At 37.2% G+C, this 17,808-nt stretch overlaps 2 protein-coding genes across 2 annotated transcripts; both read right to left on the reverse strand.

Annotated features, from left to right (window-relative positions):
- Window positions 1–2,414: 2,414 nt before the first annotated feature.
- On the reverse strand, window positions 2,415–11,165 carry prph2a (peripherin 2a (retinal degeneration, slow)). The gene is made up of 3 exons (XM_015021328.1): window positions 10,158–11,165; window positions 7,199–7,445; window positions 2,415–4,586 (listed from the first exon to the last, which is right to left on the reverse strand). The coding sequence occupies exons 1-3, from the start codon at window positions 10,736–10,738 to the stop codon at window positions 4,380–4,382; spliced, it is 1,035 nt and encodes a 344-aa protein (XP_014876814.1). The 5' UTR covers window positions 10,739–11,165; the 3' UTR covers window positions 2,415–4,379.
- Window positions 11,166–14,745: 3,580 nt separating this feature from the next.
- tbcc (tubulin folding cofactor C) lies at window positions 14,746–15,999 on the reverse strand. The gene has a single exon (XM_015021336.1). The coding sequence runs from the start codon at window positions 15,935–15,937 to the stop codon at window positions 14,909–14,911; it is 1,029 nt and encodes a 342-aa protein (XP_014876822.1). The 5' UTR covers window positions 15,938–15,999; the 3' UTR covers window positions 14,746–14,908.
- Between the last annotated feature and the right edge of the window lie 1,809 nt (window positions 16,000–17,808).

The raw sequence follows: 17,808 nt of genomic DNA on the forward strand, positions 1-17,808 counted from the left end.
CTAATTTTCTGTGAAATATTTCTAAAGTATTTCATCATTCATTTGCATTTTGTCTTTCCTGTCTTTTAGGTGAGATGAGATTTACTTCCTTTTACTTAGAATGTTTTTTTTTTGACATTTTAAAATGCATCTTATAAAAAATGTACATTAATATTGAATAAATAACCAGATAATTATGTATTTTGTAGATATTTTATCAAGATATAATTGATCAATTATGTCTGGAGTCATTATAATTATTATTAAAATTGTCAGAGTGAATCTTTTTTACCCCTCAAAGAACTGAATTTAAATGCTAATCAACAGATTAGTCTTCTGTGAAAGATTTTTTTATTATTATTATTATTTGAAGTTTTTTTTTTATCATCCAACAAAAAGTGATAAAAGTCTATTATATCTGATAAGGGTTAGCTATAAATATTTTATGAGTGTGTAAGGAGCCGTCAGGTTACATCATGATGAAAACACGCCCCCTTGTGGCTTCTGATGTGACTGAATCAGCTCTGACTGGATCTTCCATCTAAACAAACAATCAACACTCCCAAATGTTTCACAAAGGAGATATGTTCGAGTCTTGGAGGGTCAATTAATTAGATTTGCAGTGATGTGACCATAGCTTTAAAAAGGGAAAACACAAATTAGACCTCTTATAGTGTATGGTAAATAAGCCTATAAAATTACATGCACTTATACATGAACGAATGTCAAATGGAGTTATAAATGTAATTTAATTTGGACTTTTATTGATTCCTTTGAACTTTTACTTTGGTAAAGGTGAGGGTTAAAGTGGATCCGCAGCTGTTAGCTCTCTGTAGATCCACTTTAACAATGTGAAGAAAGTTGGATCTTAGGAAGCACAGATTAAAACAGAAGTTCATGACTTTTGCAAAGTACTGTAAATTACATCAATTAGTCTTGAAAGCATTACAAAAGATTTTCTAAAGCTTTAGGACTCTAGTGAACCACAGTAGAAACCATTATGCACAAAATCTTGATGGTCCCAAAGACTTTGGGAAAATTAGTTTCTGGACGTCTGATACACAAATGTAAGGTTTTGGAAGGTATGCAACCTGTAACATCTGGAATATAACTAACCGTGTTTCACAAAAAGATCATGCTAACAACAAAGCACGATGGTGGTAGTGTGATGGTCTGGGCATGATTTGCTGTTTTAGAACCTGGATTAACAGAATGATTAATTCTGTTCTGGAGATTTTCCGGACTTCACTTTTTGCCCTTAAGCTCAAGCACAGCTCCAGTACATAGCAGGACAGTGATCCAAGTGACAGTGATCCATGGCTAAAAATTAACAACACATTATTAAGGTTTGGGAGTGGTCTAGTCAAAGTAATGCCCTTAAACAGGACATTCATGCTTAAAACCCTCCAAAAGAGGCTGAATTAAATCAATTCTGCATAGGGTGGACTGATGTTCAGTGACATAAAAAGTTATTTGCCAGTAACAATAAATACTAGATGGTAGTTGTTGCCACCAAAGTTTGGTACAAACAGTTATCAAGTTTGAAATTGGATAGGGCCAGATTGGTTGAAAATGACTTTTCATGATAGACACTTAAGTTTGTTTAACAAAGGAGAAAACAAAGGGACTCTACAAGAGATCAAATTCTTTTACACAGCACTTTTACCAAACAGAGTAAGAGTATTTATTCACCTTTTCACTGGTTTTACACCTTATTTTCCTTTCATCTTGCCCTGATCTTCACTTTCTCTTGCCTTGTCCTCCTCCCTGTTGTGAACAGGACCTCGCCCGTTCACCTGGCCGAGGGGCTCACGCTAATCTCAAGCCGATTAGACGTCTTATCTGCTCAGCTCTGGTTATGTGCTTTAGTCCAACAAAAATACCGCGCAGAGTTGGCCTCCCCACCATTCCTGCTGACTCTTCACGCCCCTCCCCGTGTGCTCTAAGTAAGCCACACCAGCTTTGATATCAGGGCCTCTCATTCCTCGTGGTGGGAGTTTACACAAAATGTGGATCTCAGCTCACATGCACATGTTATTAGTGGATTGAGTCTAAAGAGGATGGATAAACAGGGCCATGCTAGTTATTATTTATCAATATCTAGGCTGAAGGGATCACGGGGTTTGTTATTTGCATGCTATGAAGTCAAATCTTACGCTGCAGCAGATTTAAGGGCCGTTATGCTCGAAAATCAAGAGAGTCGGCAGCTGCATTGTGCATTTTACACACCCAATTGACCAGTACAGCTATGTTTACGCTTTAGAACGCTCTCATGCTCTGACACAAGACATGTGAAAAGTCATCCCATGTCCATGTGAAAGCAGTAATACCATAATTACCCTCATCCTATTGCCTTAATCAGGAACCCTGGGGCACTCGCAGTATGGCTTCCCACATTCAAGGTCGGGACAAAACACCAAGCTGTTGTTTCACAGTCAGATCGTATCTCTAAAATCCTTTATTCATTTACATGTTCTTGGTTTATCTACATAAACACACAAAAGTCAAAAATATCACTTGGAAAATTTAACATAGAATTCAATATTTAACTTAATTACAATATACATCTCTTTTTTTATTTTTAAAAAAGTAGAATCTTTTCTACACTATTTACAAAGATCCAGTTGTTACAATATACATACATACACACGCATACATACATGCTGTATGTTTCAATAAATAGATACAGGACAGGGGTCAGGAGGCCAAATTTTAGCTGCCAATTCACTCTAAACTGCTTCACTTCAGGGCACACCTCCTGTTTCTCATCCTTCGCTGGCCAAACATTCGCAAATTAGTCACTTAATTCCGATTTTTGCTCCATGTGAGGAGCCTATCCAGGCTTTAAATGTGGACTGGAGTATGATACTTTGCAATAGAATAGAAACCCAGTGGGAGGGTTTCTATCTTTTACATTCTTATGTACTGTGGCCATTAATCAGTTCAGCTGTAGGATCGTTATCACGTACAGATGCGGACACGTTTGTTGGCCATCCTGATGAAGACGTGAAAAGCCTTAAGATTTATTAATATGTCACTGCAGTAGCATAAACTATCACAGAAGAAATTTAGAAACATGCAGTCTTCAGAAGTAGAAAAACGAAACTAGCAGCCTCTTTAAAAATAAATTAAATCAAATCATTTTTACGAATACTTTCTTTTTAAAGTTGAACCGAGTTTTTAAAAAAATGTATAACTAATAATACACAACCTTCTGCTTGCCTGGGATTGTGATGTGACACGGTGACCCACTTCTCTTAGGCACTCTTCAAATGGGAAAGACAAGAGAACATGCCAGTAAAGCAAAGCAGATGTGTGCAGATCCCCTTAAATCAGGAAATGGCTACACAAAAATAGATACCTACCTAAATTTACCCAAAATTACAGCCTACATTAAAATCTCTAAAGCCCACTCTTGAAGAGATGCAGGGCTCTCAACATGCCAACTTGTTGTTTAAGAGGCATCCCAAGAAAAAGTCATAATATTGTGTAAAAAAAAATAAAAAAAAATAGCAGAGCATGCTAATCTGTAACTTTAAGTGAAAGTGGGTGCCTTGGTCAGATGAGACTTTCTTTCAACAGATGCTCCCAGTGGGTCTATTTTGAAACAAAAATAATAATAAATATAAGAGACATCTCCTAAAAGCCTGTGCAAAGTTCAGTATAGGATCTGTGAGGCCGTGGGCTGCTATGTCTTCCAAAAGCCCCTGGAACCTTGTTGAAGTTCACTGCATCATGAACTCTTTCAAATGCCTTATGAAACAAAATGCTGGATTCAGCCAGAAACTGGAAATGGGTTGCCACTGGGTCTTTCAGCAGGATATTGAGCTATAGCATATTCCCAAATCAACACACAAATGATTCACCACATGCAAAATCAGTCTTCTTTGATGGCTCTCTCAGTTTCCAGAGCTACATCATACGGAGAAGCACAAGGGAAAACACAGGACTGTTGACGAAGACCGATGAACGACGAAACATACTGCTTTACTGCACTGTGAAGCCATCTATTCTTTAAAAGTTCAAGATAAAGTTCAGGACAATTATAAAATGTTGTATACATGGCTCAACTTGGAAAGTTAAAATAATTCATTAACAGCAGGGGAGCCAATGACTCTGCCATTATTTGTTAGAAACAGTCAGTTCTCTAACTGTATTGAAGTTAAAAACATATTTTTTTTTAAAAAATAACATTATCAATGTGAAATTATGCTACAGAAATTTCAAAAATAAATTTATTTCAAAAGCTTAAATCACACATTTTTATTTTTTATTTTTTATTTTTATCAGATTGGGTGAGTTGGTGGAGCTGGAAGATAAAGTCTGGTAGAAAATGTTCTCTTCTCGCCTCCACTTCAGGTGGAAGTTTTCACAGTTTCTGCAGGTGGCTGGAGTTTTGCTCAGCTGACAGTAGCGACGCCCTCCTCGCCCCCTTCCTCCACCTTTGCCCCCTTGCCCATGGCTTTCATTTTAGCCATGATGTCAGTGAATGTCTCCTTCACTGTCTTCTCCAGGAGGAAGCCCTCACTCTCGCTCTCCATGTCCTCCGGGTTGGCCAGCGTGGACAGGGAGGTGTCAACGTACTGCAGGCCAACGGTCACAGCAACCTGCAAGAGTACCGGTTGAGTTTAAATGTGAGTGTGTTTGTAGCAAGGATGGCGAATATGAATATAATGAGTTAACACATGTGCAATGCACTACTTGATCTGGTTTCTCATTGACAACCAAGAAAGACTAGACATTCCTCCCAGCTGGCGCCAGTCACTGCCAAGTCAGATGTGTTATCATGAAACTGAACTGAGGCAAAGCAAGCAACAAAGCGAGTATGAATCAAATGCATTTAGTTTTGGAGGAGCTTTTAGAAACAGTTGTTGACATCATCTGTAATCTCAAAAGTTATTGGAGACATTAGTTTTGAAGATGACGTTTCAGGTTTTGGAACTCAATCTCCCGCAGATTGACCCATTACTTCTTCTCTGAACCCACTATCTGTGTCAGCACAAGCGACGGTTGCATAACTTGATTCTAGAAATCCTCCAACCGTGCCACTGATAAGCTCTGCGTGTTGCCTAAATCTGTATTTTTAAGACAGGTGATCTCCTGCGGGGTTTAAAGCAGAGAGATGTTATCTAAATGGCTCTATTTACAGTCTCTGCTCGATGATGATTCATAACATACTTGGTATTCATAGACTTCAAGGATTTATCTCTACAAGTTCATTCTGAAAGCCCCAAACAACTTTGGTCTTTGGAACAACAGACGGTGGCAGCAAACCCAGAGGAGAGATCTCAAGTGAGGTTAGATCCTATATGACTGCTACAGATTCCAACGTTTGCAGGTTGGTATTACTGCCGAGGCCAGCAGAAACGATATCAAGGTAAATTGGATAAAGGTGTTTTGGAAGGAGAAGAACAGGAAGAAGGAAACAAATGACGAAGCTTTTTAATCCACGCAGCAAACACTTTTGAAGCAACTGGTCCTGAACTCAAAACAGACCAAATCTAAGACTTTCACTTTCATTAATCTTCATTTATAAATTCTGTTAAAGCCGGAAAAGACTACTTGCATTTATTGATCGCATGGATGCTTGTAGAAATAAACCAACCAGGACGCTTATGCATTTGGACAGTGCAGTATTCAGCAGATTCAACTCCATGACTTGTACCAGGCTGTTGAGATGGGAACGATCATGCGAGACAACAGTGAAAAGCATTAGAAACCATAATAGCAGGACCTTAAGCCTACGGCAGCTCCTGTGTTTCAGATTCTTCAAACAAGTCTCTTGCCAGAGAGTTGAAGAAAAACACAAAAAAAGCAAAGCTAAGTATCTATTCAGATGGTTCAGATGCAGTGTGTTTGAATATAATAAACATAACTTCTTTGTTATGACAATCTTGCCACAAACTAAAGAAAAGGAAAGGAAGCATTCTTTCTGGATAATGCCTCATTTCTAGAATTGCACTGAACCCCTCAATAGGACTAACCCAGCAAAGTATTTACCAATTCATAAGAAATACGTACATTCTTTACTTTTAATAAATACATATATTGGGAAAATTGAATTCATTGTGTTGAATAAAGTTCTAGTAAGCTTATGTCATCTTTAGGTTTTTGTTTCTATATAATTTATCTTGGATGACAGTAGGCAGTTTCCTTGTACTTTCTCAGTGAAATTGAGTCTAGAAATTTGAAATGAAGCCTCATTGCTTTGTGACGGTAGCCTCTGTTTAGGCCTGCAAAGCTGACCAATCAGAGCACATGTCTTTATTCAGACTCTGCACACATCTCCTGTCATAGCTTTTTAGATGACGCTTAGATCTACAAATGCTTTAAGTGAAACAATTTACTAAAATATATTACTATAAATTTTATTGAGGACAAGCCTTATTTAGTCTTAGTGGTACTTGCAGAAGCACAACTTTGGAGGAATCATGTGAAAAACAGGGGTGTGCTTTTTGACAGTGACTTTAGCAGTCAGTGAAAGAGTGATTGAATGAAACCCTTCGAATACATATGTGTACATATACATATGTACATATCATAAATACACATATGTATATAGCATAAAACAATCATATAAATGAGAATAAGGAACTATGTAAGTCAAGCTCCATAATTAGATAGCGAGAAAATATATTTGCAATATTCATGGCCTGAAAGGAGAAAAGGAAACAACTAAATCTTACTTTTATTTCACTCATCCTCCAGGATATACAGTCTATGCTGTCTATGAATACCTCATATTTAACTGGATAATCTTAATAATAATAAAATTAAGCAATTTCAATAAAGTATATGCTATTCTATTCATAAACTTACAACATAAAATTTACATGATTATAATTGTAACAGGTTATGTAACTTATTGTAGAACAGCCTTCTATCAATATATGCTTATTTATATCTACTAATATATTAACGATAACAAATCAATGTTCTTCCTTTCCCCCATTTTAAAGAATTCAGTCTGTGTGTTGTGTGCAATTCATCTTTTTAAATTTGTAATTTGTGAAGACTTATTTGTTTTAAAAATATAAATAACTCTGTGAAACAAACAAACCAAGTAGTCTCTCCTAGTAAATTCCAGAAAAATCAGTAATATATATATATATATATATATATATATATATATATATATATATATATATATATATATATAAACACCAATGTGACAAAATTATCAAATTATTTAAAATGTTCGTATTTTGGCAGTGCTAACCTCCAGCATAGTGACCAGCAGCACTAGGGCTCCAATGGTATTCATTATGCCTCCGTAATAAGACAGCAAGGCTTCCCGACAGCCACGTCTCCACACGTTCAGCTCCTCGGTGTAGTGGTCATAGCTGTAGTGAGCGGAGTTGTTGGTCATCTGGTACTGGATGCAGGGTCTGGGGGAGCTGGGGTTGCAGCAGCTGAACGGGACTCCATCCATCAAATACTGTCCATCCACGTTGCTCCCGATCCGACTGAGAGGGCAAAACAAAGGTGGAAGTGAAATGAGGAAAACGCTCAAGAACTTTCCATTCTTTCTTTCAGGTCTGTGTGGGGGGAAAAGGATACAAACAGAAACATTTACAAAAGTATAATAAACTTCCTTGATTTAAAGAAAACACCTATTTAGTACAAGCCTCTGGTCCAATTTGCCAACCACACCCTAATTTTGTAAATTTTCAGGTTACACATGTAACCTGGGTTCAACTTGCATAACGTATTAAGTAGTAAAAGGGAAAAAAAGACCATTTCAGAAATTACTTACTTGGGTCACACAATCAGCTTTGGGTGAATTCATCCTTTCACCAATTCTCACAGATGTATTATGTTTTTGTCCATTTCTCCTTTCATTTGGTGCCTGTCATACCCATGTACTTTGTTTTTGATTGTGGATGAGTATTTACATGTCACTACCAATCATAAAGATACTTAAATCTTAGATATAATATCTGAAAACCTTTGTGATATGCTGTAAAATCTTGTTGATTATCACTAATCAATTCAAAAATTACTCAGAAGGGACCTTTCGCTGGTAGGAATCATTTATTGGAGTCATAAAACCACATATTCGTGTGGCAAACCACGATTACATTACAGACATTACTTTAGGTCATCTGTTGTAAAAGTGGACACAAAACTTGTCTCTAGTTGGCACATAATGATGTATGGTCAGAACAAACTTGGCAAACGGCTCCAAAAAAGTCAATTATTAAATAGCTAAAAGTCCAAAGGTATAACAAAGGCAAAATACCATGCATCCACAAAAACTAAACTGATAAACAATGGTTTCAGAACATTACTATAAAATTATTAGTTTGCTAAATGGAAGAAGGAAGAGTTGAAATAGCAAAATGGATGTGCAAATTGGTAAAGTAAATAACTTATCCAGAGTTATTTGTATTTATTTTGGTTCGTAACCTCAGTTCAATCATTTGGCTCTTACAACATGTCGTACCTGACCTTTTTGGGTGTGAGAGATCAAAACTAGAAAAGTATGTAATTGCAAAGAGGGGAACCTTTGTTTATCCAGGGTATAAACAAAGGTTTATCTCCTTTATTTATCTCCTAGAGAATACAATGTTTTGAGGTCAATGAAATTGTTAAGCTTTGAAAGGCTCCATGCTATAGTCTAAAACAACAACATCAAAAAAAAGCTAAAAACAGAGTTCTCATTTTGAAAAAAATATATTTTAACAAGGTAATCAAAATGAAATATCTTTGAATTTGTTAGTCATTTTCATGTTGATTCATAATATTTATTACTGTCTTTACCATGTGCATGGTTTGAAGAACTAGAGATCAAACTTGTGGAAAATACTCCTAGAGCCTCAGGTAGCATGCAGATAGATAAATAGCTGCAATAAATTGCAAAGCAGTCAGCCAAATGAGTAAATCTGGGCCAGAGATCATTCTCAGAAGCTGATCTAATCTGTGACTGATAGTAGTAGGTCAATGGAAAGCCAAGTGAAATTGGATCACAAAGCATCAGTTATTTCCAGAAACTTCCACATTCTGATTGCACGCAAACAATCATGCCCCAAATTGCACTTTAGTAAGTTAGCAAGTTATACTAAACTGAGTTTTAGGTAAAAAATAAATGAATAAAAAGTGTTTCATCTGCCAGAATTTATTTTGCAATTATGTTATTGATTTGTTATTGTTTAATTTTGTTCTTTTTTACCTTTTTTTTTTTGTATTATTTGAGCACGCCAAGTTACAATTAAATGACAGCAATGCAAACAATAAATATTCAAAGGAGTGTGTAGAAGTGTAAACTTATTAAAACCCACCCCTTCTCATGTTTTTAAAATATGAGAATTTATACCTAAGTTTACATTTTCCTGTCTGATTACATCATATTTAAGTATTAAATCAGATGTTAAGATCATTTACCCAACTCTTGAGTAGACTTTCTACAAAATACTTTTTCACTATTGCTTGAGTAATTTATTGGGTGACTACTTTGTACTCATGTTGAAGTAGCTCTACTCTTACTTGAATACATTCTTTTGGCTACTTTGCCTATCTGTGGTTATTACAAAGATGCTATTTATAGTGACAGGATTTGAAAAGGAATAAAGGTCTCTAATGGGATCATGATAATTCTGACCGTTCAAAAAGTCTGCAGAAAATTAGGTGACATTAAACAATAAAACAAATGCGCCTCTTGCTCTCCTTCCTGTCAATGTTAAAGTTTGACGTTGAGTAGTGCTATTCTTGGGCAGCTGCTGTCAGGTCTTTGGAGATTGAAGAGGACACTGATTCTTGAAGGACATGTAATCCTGTAGATTAAACACTAATTATGCCCCAGGTTTCAAAACTCTCCCTTTCTCATTTGTTAATAAAGGGTGATTGAGACAAACCAGTCATATATCGCTGGATTGTAACAACACCTATTAAAATCTTGCAAGTGTCATCTTAAAATTTATACTTTTGAAAACTTTCACTTAAACAACCCTACATAATCTTACTAAAGCCTGGTCCTTCCCAGCTGCCACCACGGCCCAGATGTGTATTATTAGTATTCGGAGCTGATAAATACCCGTGATCTGACCTATCCCATCTGTAAATCCCCTTAAACCCAACTCAACATAAACAATCCCAAACACTATTGACTCTGCAGGATTTGAGCTTGTACATTAAGGCTAATAAGGAGCTAATTCAGGAATTTAACTCTTTACACTCACTCTTTGACTTCCTTTGCGCTGAAGTCCAGGTACCGATTGCTGACCCACTGAATCTCAAACCAATCCCTGTAGTTATCATTCCCACAGCAACGAAACTCCATCTGCATCAGGTCCAGGGTCCTCTTCATGTAGCAGCGTCCTGGCGTGTCCGTGTCCTTGTAGAATTTCATGCCATTCTTCAGACCCTCAGCCAGGGTGAACTGGAAAGGGATCCTCATTACAAAGCATAGCAGGGCGGTGGCAATAAGGAGGGCATTGAATCCCATGCAGAACACCAAAAAGGTCTTTAACATTGGCTTCCATTTTGCAAACTTTGTAGGGTCCAAGGAGTCATAGCAGACTTTGCCTCCGAAGGCATTGATACCACAAGCTATAAGACCCATAGCTATGAGCACGTTGGGCAGGAAGTGGCTCTCATTGTTGTCCATAAGTTCTGAGCGTTTTCGCAGCTCAATCTTGAAGAATAGGCCCAAGCTGAGCACGAGAATGCCAGCCAGTACAGCAAACCAGTACATAAACCAGACCGTCTGAGCAAGCTTCACTCGCTTCTTCAAATCAAACTTGACTACCAACAAAGCCATTGTGCAAACTCCTTTGTGTCCTTGCTACTGAAGAAGAGAGTCAAATGGTGAACGGTTGCAGGAGATTCAAGGTTTCCCACACTCTACTTAAGTTTTAGAAATGTTCCTTAATAAGCCGACCTGGGGTTCTTGCTTCCTTGATGCTTGGTTATCAGGATTTCCTCAAGATAGTTGACAGACATGAGAATCAGCTCAATGTAGAATCCATCCCACAGCAAAGAAACAAAGGTAAGGTAATTCAGTCAGACCTCTCAGTCTTATTTTTTCAAAACCATCTCCTTTCCCATTGTGCCAGACAAAAATAATCTCACAAAGCCCAACCTCACCAAAATCGGGTGTTTTTCTTTTCTAAACAAACAGGTGAGGCTAATCCTGATGCGGCGTTCTCCCAGAGACGCGGAGGATTGCTGAGGAAGCTAATGATTAAACTCAAAGTTGCTGTACGTCATGCTAAGCCTCTGTAAGCAACCTGATCCAATTAACAGAGCAGAAATCTCCCCCACACACAAGCTGCTGCCAGGGGCCATAATTGGTTTGAGAGTTAACGTGGTTATGTCAACCTTGATGGAGCTCACAAAGATCACGAACACAACAGAAGAGATGCAACTTGAGCGTGTTTATGAATGGGTACGGGGTCCATATTTTCGTTAAAACAAATAGGCTCACTTACACCCATCAATGGCTTCAGAGTAAGAGTCACCGCAAATCAATTTTGTGGCAACTAAGTCTTTTCTTGATCAGTCAACCTATTTTCAGGCAATATCATAGAGCACACTGAAAACAAAAACAAAAAATAACAGTCATGCAGTCCTGCAGTCTTGGATGTTTCAGTGTCAAAGCCTGTTCCAAGACGCATTTTTCAGTTAGTGAGTTTGGGCATCAGGGCTATATATTAGTCATCCCACCAATCATCTCATCTTCAAAGTTGGCATTTCAAAGCCTAGGAGAATTTAACAACAACGCTCTAGGAGAATTTAAAATATTAAACTTAAGACTGCACATCATCTTGAACTCAACATGTATGCCACGGTGTTGGCAGCATCATGCCCTGGGATTGCTATTCTTAAGCCTTATTCAGCTGGATGGAACTGAATGAAAGAGAATCCCGGAACGAAACATGTTGGTGGCTGCAAAGACGTGAGACTAATCTAAAAGATTTACCTTCCAGCACGACAAGGACCCTAAACACATCATCAGAGCCACAATGGAGAGATTTAGATCAAAGAGTCTTGATGTTCACAGACACCCTCTATCTAATGGGATTGAAGTATTTTGCAAAAGAGAATGTGAAACAATGTCAGTCTTCAGGTGCACCTTACCTCACCTATTTACAATTGCAAAAATAAGCTAGACATATTTTAAGTTAACCTATTCGAGTCTGGTGCATTAAGTGTCAGATGCAACACATCCTGACCTCACCCATTTCCTGACACTCTGTGCAACACTGACACAAAAGTTGCACAACTACTATATTTGGGTTTAGGGAAGTCATGATGAATGTTCTCATTTTACAATTAAATTATGTTACATTTATTGTACTACAACACAAGCTTTGAGTGGAAAAAGGGCTGCTGTTTTCTACTTCCACTGTCCTCTGGGTTTAGGATATAAACAATCCACGTAATAAATGTTGTTATATTTTGCATTGTGGGTCTCTGACATTGTAACCCTTAAAGTAGAAATAATAATATGTATAATAAGTTGATATTATTAAATTTCTATGTGTGATTATTAAAGTATTTTTGGTAACACTTTATTTGACGGGGTGTGCATAAGACTGACATGACACTGTCATAAACATGACATAACATTTGTCATGAACATGAAGGAGTCTTTATGACTGTTGTCATGAAGTGTCATTCGGTAAATAATGACACTTTTAATGCAAAGTTGCTTTAAAAGTTGCCTTGAAAGTCCATTAAAAGTCCTATCTTTGCATTAGTTTGTAAATAATGACATTTTAATGCAAAGTTGACACTTTTAATGGACTTTCAAGGCAACTTTTAAAGCAACGTGTCATTATTTACCGAATGACACCTCATGACAACAGTCATAAAGACTCCTTCATGTTCATGACAGGTGTGATTTCATGTTTATGACAGTGTCATGTCAGTCTTATGCTGTTACCGTATTTTTAACTGAATTTTATGAACCGTAATTTACTATATTTACTATGTTCTACAGCTCCTGTCATACGCTTAAATCCTCTCGACAAGGGCAAGAAAATGACAGTTACTTGATGCTTTAAAATAAGACCTGGTTGCATAAGTTTTATTCATGTTTTTTTGTTGTTGTTGTTTGTTTTTTTGTTTTTTTTACTTTGTTGTGGTCAGATGGAAAAAAGATTGAGTTATTTGGCAGTGACAAAAAGTATATTTGAAAGTGGTAAGGTGAGGCTTTGAAACCCCCAGTGCATAAATGGGATGAAATGAGAAATAAAGAGTGATGAGTGAAAGTAACACCGTTCAGTCTAGTCATTTTATGAAAGATGAGCTATTTTACTTGAAATGTTTGTATTCCCACATGCTCTTGTCATTATTTATTAAATCTACTGTTCTGTAATTGATTTGTTAATTTAGTTAAAGAAAGTTTGGCCCTGTACTTGTTAGTTGAATTTCTCTTTTATTTAAAAAGGATACAGTAAGTCATTTGGTTTATGTTATGACTTTGCAGCTTTGAGGGAACAAGTGTTTTTGTGGATAAATGCTCAGAAAAACAAGAGTCAGCAACAAATTTGTCAATTTAGTTTTAAAATTAGCTTTTTACCCAAACTAAGTCTGTCACTTCTTAAAATCAGAAAGACATTCTACAAAAATCTGACCGTGTAACAATGCAAAATACCTGTCTGATCATAAGGCAGACATGTTTGGTATTTTGGACCATGTTAAAAGCTCAAGTAATGGTTTCATTTTTATATATTTTAGAGTTTACAAATATACAAACCTGTTTTGCATCTGAGTACTATTAGTAACAAAGTAGTAGAAATTCACATATTAACATACTGGTATATTAAAAATAATTTCAAAAGTGCTTTCAAAAACAACATGGTTCCGACTTTTAACGGATCAGTGTTGTTGATAGGATTATCAGATCACTGGGTGCTCAGGTAATTAGGTTAGTGTTCCTGGACACTCCACACAAACACTGCACGCTAACACTTTTTAAGCCTCAACGCTTATCAGCACAAAATTTAGACAGAATAGACCAATTGTCTCACAAAATATTACACACAGAGAGAAAAGATTTGCACACCTACTGGGACTTTTTTCTCTTCATTGTCAGCTACTGCGACTGTACTTATATCACAGATATTAGCTGGTAAAGAGGAAATTCTGAAATGAACAGGATACAATTTTAACCCATTGGTACCCAAACTTTTGTGTTTCTGACCTGAAATTACAAGTGGGAGACTCATGACTCACACTATTTGTTGCATTTACAAGCATTTTTGCTTTAACTAGAGAGACGCAATGTCAAAAACGCATTTTCAACAGCAAATAAACTGCCCCACGAGTGCTTTTATCCACTTTTAAGTGATGTTTTAATCTGTTTTAACATTTAAAAATATGCTTCACCATTTATTGAATTTATTTTTTTCAGAGGATACCGGCTCCCCACATTTGATTTTGAGGAAGCACTGTTCAAACCAGTATTATCAGTGCATTTAATAAGTTAGATTATCACATTAATTTATTTTAGAATTTCAGTTCAAAAAGTGAAACTTGCATCTTATAAAAATTTCTAAACTCAAAGTGAGTGCATTATTCTAATCTGAAAGTTATTCCAGTAATTTATTTGGTATGACATTAAAACAACTTTAAACCATAAGAACAAAATAATGGAAGATTTTCTGTTTTTAAACATGTAAACTTTTAAATATCATAAATCTACATCCACTAATAGCAGTGACCAATGTCGACTGTAAAGAAACAGACTAAAATTTGACTCTTTTTTTTAAATAAGTAGGTAAAGGATCACATGGGTTTTAGTGTAATAAGAAGTACAAATAAAATGCAAGAAACTTTATTTTAAATAATCAATGTATACATGAATTACACTTAAGTGCATCATCCAAGACTGAGTGGATCAATGACAATTATCAGGTGGGCTTTTTTTCCACTTAATTTAATTGAACATGTGAACTTGGAGAACATCTTAAGGCATTCAATTTTAAGGATCCCAGGCGGTTTTTCTGTCTGCTTCTGGAATAACAGTCCAGTTTGGGGACGGCGTCCCAGCAGCCAGCCAGTTGAAGTCGTCCACCTGGCTCCAGTTGTTTCTGTCCTGATCCAGGCCAGACGCAGCAAAATCCTGGTCCAGGGTGGGGTAAGACCAGCAGAACGGGGCAAAGCTCACCCCCCGGCAGTCCTCGATGATGGCCCGGCTGGTTACGTGCAGGTAAACCTGGGTGTCGGTAGTGTTGTGGGTCCTCAGCTGCTGGCAGGCCAAGCCTAGGACACTGTTGCTGCAGTGATCCACGAACACAGACGTAGCTACAGGTCCACAGAGAACCTCACAGGCTGTGATGTGTTTCAGGTGCAGGGTGCTGGGAGAACCATACAGACGAACCTTGCAGTTGGTCAGGTGAGTCAGCAGCACATCTCTGCTTTGGATCTCCTCTGACGTCATTGTCAGAGACTCGTTGCTGATGTTGGAGAAGCCAGTCTGCGCTGAGATTGTAGCTTCATCCACCTTGGTGACACCTGAACTCACAGTCTCAGATGAAGGAGGAGGAGAATCAGAGACCTTCTCCGCAGCTTTGGTTCTCGATCTAAATGCGAACTTTTTCTTGGGCAGGGCCTCCTCTCTGGTCTCATTCAGAGATGCCTGGAGCTTTTGCAGAGCACCCTGAGCTACTCTTATTTGGTACTGGCTCAGAAATATCATGCTGTCGTTCAGAAATTTCTGTAGCTGCGTCATCTTGGCCGTGGCCTCTTCCAGTTTCTGGGTCACAGTGGGTCGGTCAGCTCCAGAACAGCCGGAAAGAAGCTCCTGGATACCCGCTCGCTCCGCATTGAAAGAGCTCACAAAATATTCACTCTTCTCCTCAGCCACCGACTGGCTCTGTCTCGCCTCTTTTCTTCGTTCAACGTCTTCTGCCAACACCTGCTGACGTTTCTCGATTCGCTCATGTAGTTTGGCGGCTGCATTTCGGTCATAAAACCCAGTTTCTTCACTTGTTTCTAGAGTTGCATCCATGTTGATACGATGACAGATTTGATGTCACAACCACTATAAGGGTATTGTAGTGGCACACTGCCACCTGCTGGTATGGAGGACTAACAGAAGAGCTTCTAAAACCTGTAAATCTTTTTTTTAAAAATCATTCCACACTGATTCACTGATTGATTCACTTCTCAAACTGAATCAGTTTGAGAAGTGAAACTCAAATGTTCTACAACTACATTACTCAAAAAAACGATGTATTTCAGGTGTTTCTTCTGATAACTATGACTGAACCCAACATTCAGGATTTGTAATGCAGAAATGTTATGTTAAAGCCTACATAATCATGAGAAAGACCACTGACTTAACAGTTGTCAAGCAGACAGACATTGACAGAGTAAGTCACAAAAGGTACATGTTAAAAAATTCTGGTTATTCACTTAGTACTGTAAGCATGTTAATGAAAGTTGAGCGGAAGGAAAAAGTGACGCAAGCAACACAGATCATAGTGACCAGGGCAAATTTATGGGTCGCCCTAAGGCTGTCATAATTTATCCAAAAGAGTATCAATGTCCATAAATACACATTTTTTAGTTGTATTAAATCTAATTGATTTCTAACTTTTAACTTTTTTCTACACTTTATTTTAATTTTTTAAACAATACAATAGTCAGAGCTTCGTGAGCCACTACATACAGATCATATCAAGTACATATATCACTGTTACAACAGTCATACCCCTTCTGATAAGCAACTTTGAAACTGAGACAGCATCTTATCTGGACTAAAGAGAAAAAAACTGTTGCTGAGAACATTTTTGTGAATTAATGATGAAAATGGTTAAAACAAGTGAATAAAGAGATTAATTAAAAACACTGTAAACTTAGCTCCATATCTGATGCTGACAACGCCCCTGTGTGTCATGTGACCTAACTTTGTGTTTTCAGGCCAATGTACTGACACCCTAAGCTTTACTATGTAATTTCAGGGCAAGAATTAAATATTTACCTTATCCAAATGACCTCTTGTCACAATTTACCAGAGTTCAATGCACCACAAATATTGACTGAAAATGTTTCTAAAGTTATAAAACCTGTTGTATGTTACAGAAAATTATATAAATATACAGAGAGAAAGAGAGAGAAAATGAGAGAGAGGAATATTACATTTTAACAATGTTGTAATATTGCCAGGATGTTAAAGTAGCTATTTCACATTAGTTCTGATTTGTTCTTTTCATAGACTTTTATTAGTAACTTCTTTGTTTGAAAGATTACATTGACATGATCACCATTCTCTTTGGTTTGGATGCTGTGCAGCTAGAATTTTTGCTGTCACTATTTTGCTTTTTGACAACTGTTGTGATGCGTAACCTTGGGAACAAAGTATTACTTTTACATCTGGGAGCAGCTGATTAGTATCTCAAAAGCTCAATAATACATCATGGATGCTCTTCATGGATGCAGAGCAGGATCAAAGAGCAGATACAAAAGGAGGAAGTTCAAACCTTCTCTTCCATAATGGGTAAGGGTCATATCATATCCCTGACTTCAACAGTTATCTACCCAGCTTTCTAACTATATGGTCAGACATAAATTTAAAGAGGAAAAGCTAAAGCAGATACGATGGATTAACAGTGCTGTTGAGCAGAGCTGTTGCTGTCATACAGCAACGTATTTCAGTCAGAGGCTTCTTGAGACTCCAGTAGCAACACTGATTGCTACTGGAGATCCCTACTGCGACTCTGAAGATACTTGGATTATATAAGTTATAATAATATTTAATTTTCCTTTGAGATAAATATAGTATTTTCTAACTGCATTGAATATGCAAGGTTTTACATCTTCAGCTATTTTATAATCTTATAGTTGGGCACAATAACACTTTGTTTGTGTGTGTGTGTG

The sequence above is a fragment of the Poecilia latipinna genome, unplaced genomic scaffold, assembly GCF_001443285.1.
Source record: "Poecilia latipinna isolate Pla-1442-1.1 unplaced genomic scaffold, P_latipinna-1.0 Scaffold84, whole genome shotgun sequence".
Classification (NCBI taxonomy): Eukaryota; Metazoa; Chordata; class Actinopteri; order Cyprinodontiformes; family Poeciliidae; genus Poecilia; species Poecilia latipinna.

Excerpts from the sequence above, each read along its gene's own strand:
- tbcc (XM_015021336.1), bottom strand. The coding sequence starts at position 15,937 with ATGGATGCAACTCTAGAAACAAGTGAAGAAACTGGGTTTTATGACCGA.
- prph2a (XM_015021328.1), bottom strand. The coding sequence starts at position 10,738 with ATGGCTTTGTTGGTAGTCAAGTTTGATTTGAAGAAGCGAGTGAAGCTT. Across the intron at positions 7,446-10,157 it reads AGCGCAAAGGAAGTCAAAGA|TCGGATCGGGAGCAACGTGG; the intron begins GTGAGTGTAAAG and ends TTGCCCTCTCAG. Across the intron at positions 4,587-7,198 it reads TGCTGGTCACTATGCTGGAG|GTTGCTGTGACCGTTGGCCT; the intron begins GTTAGCACTGCC and ends GTACTCTTGCAG.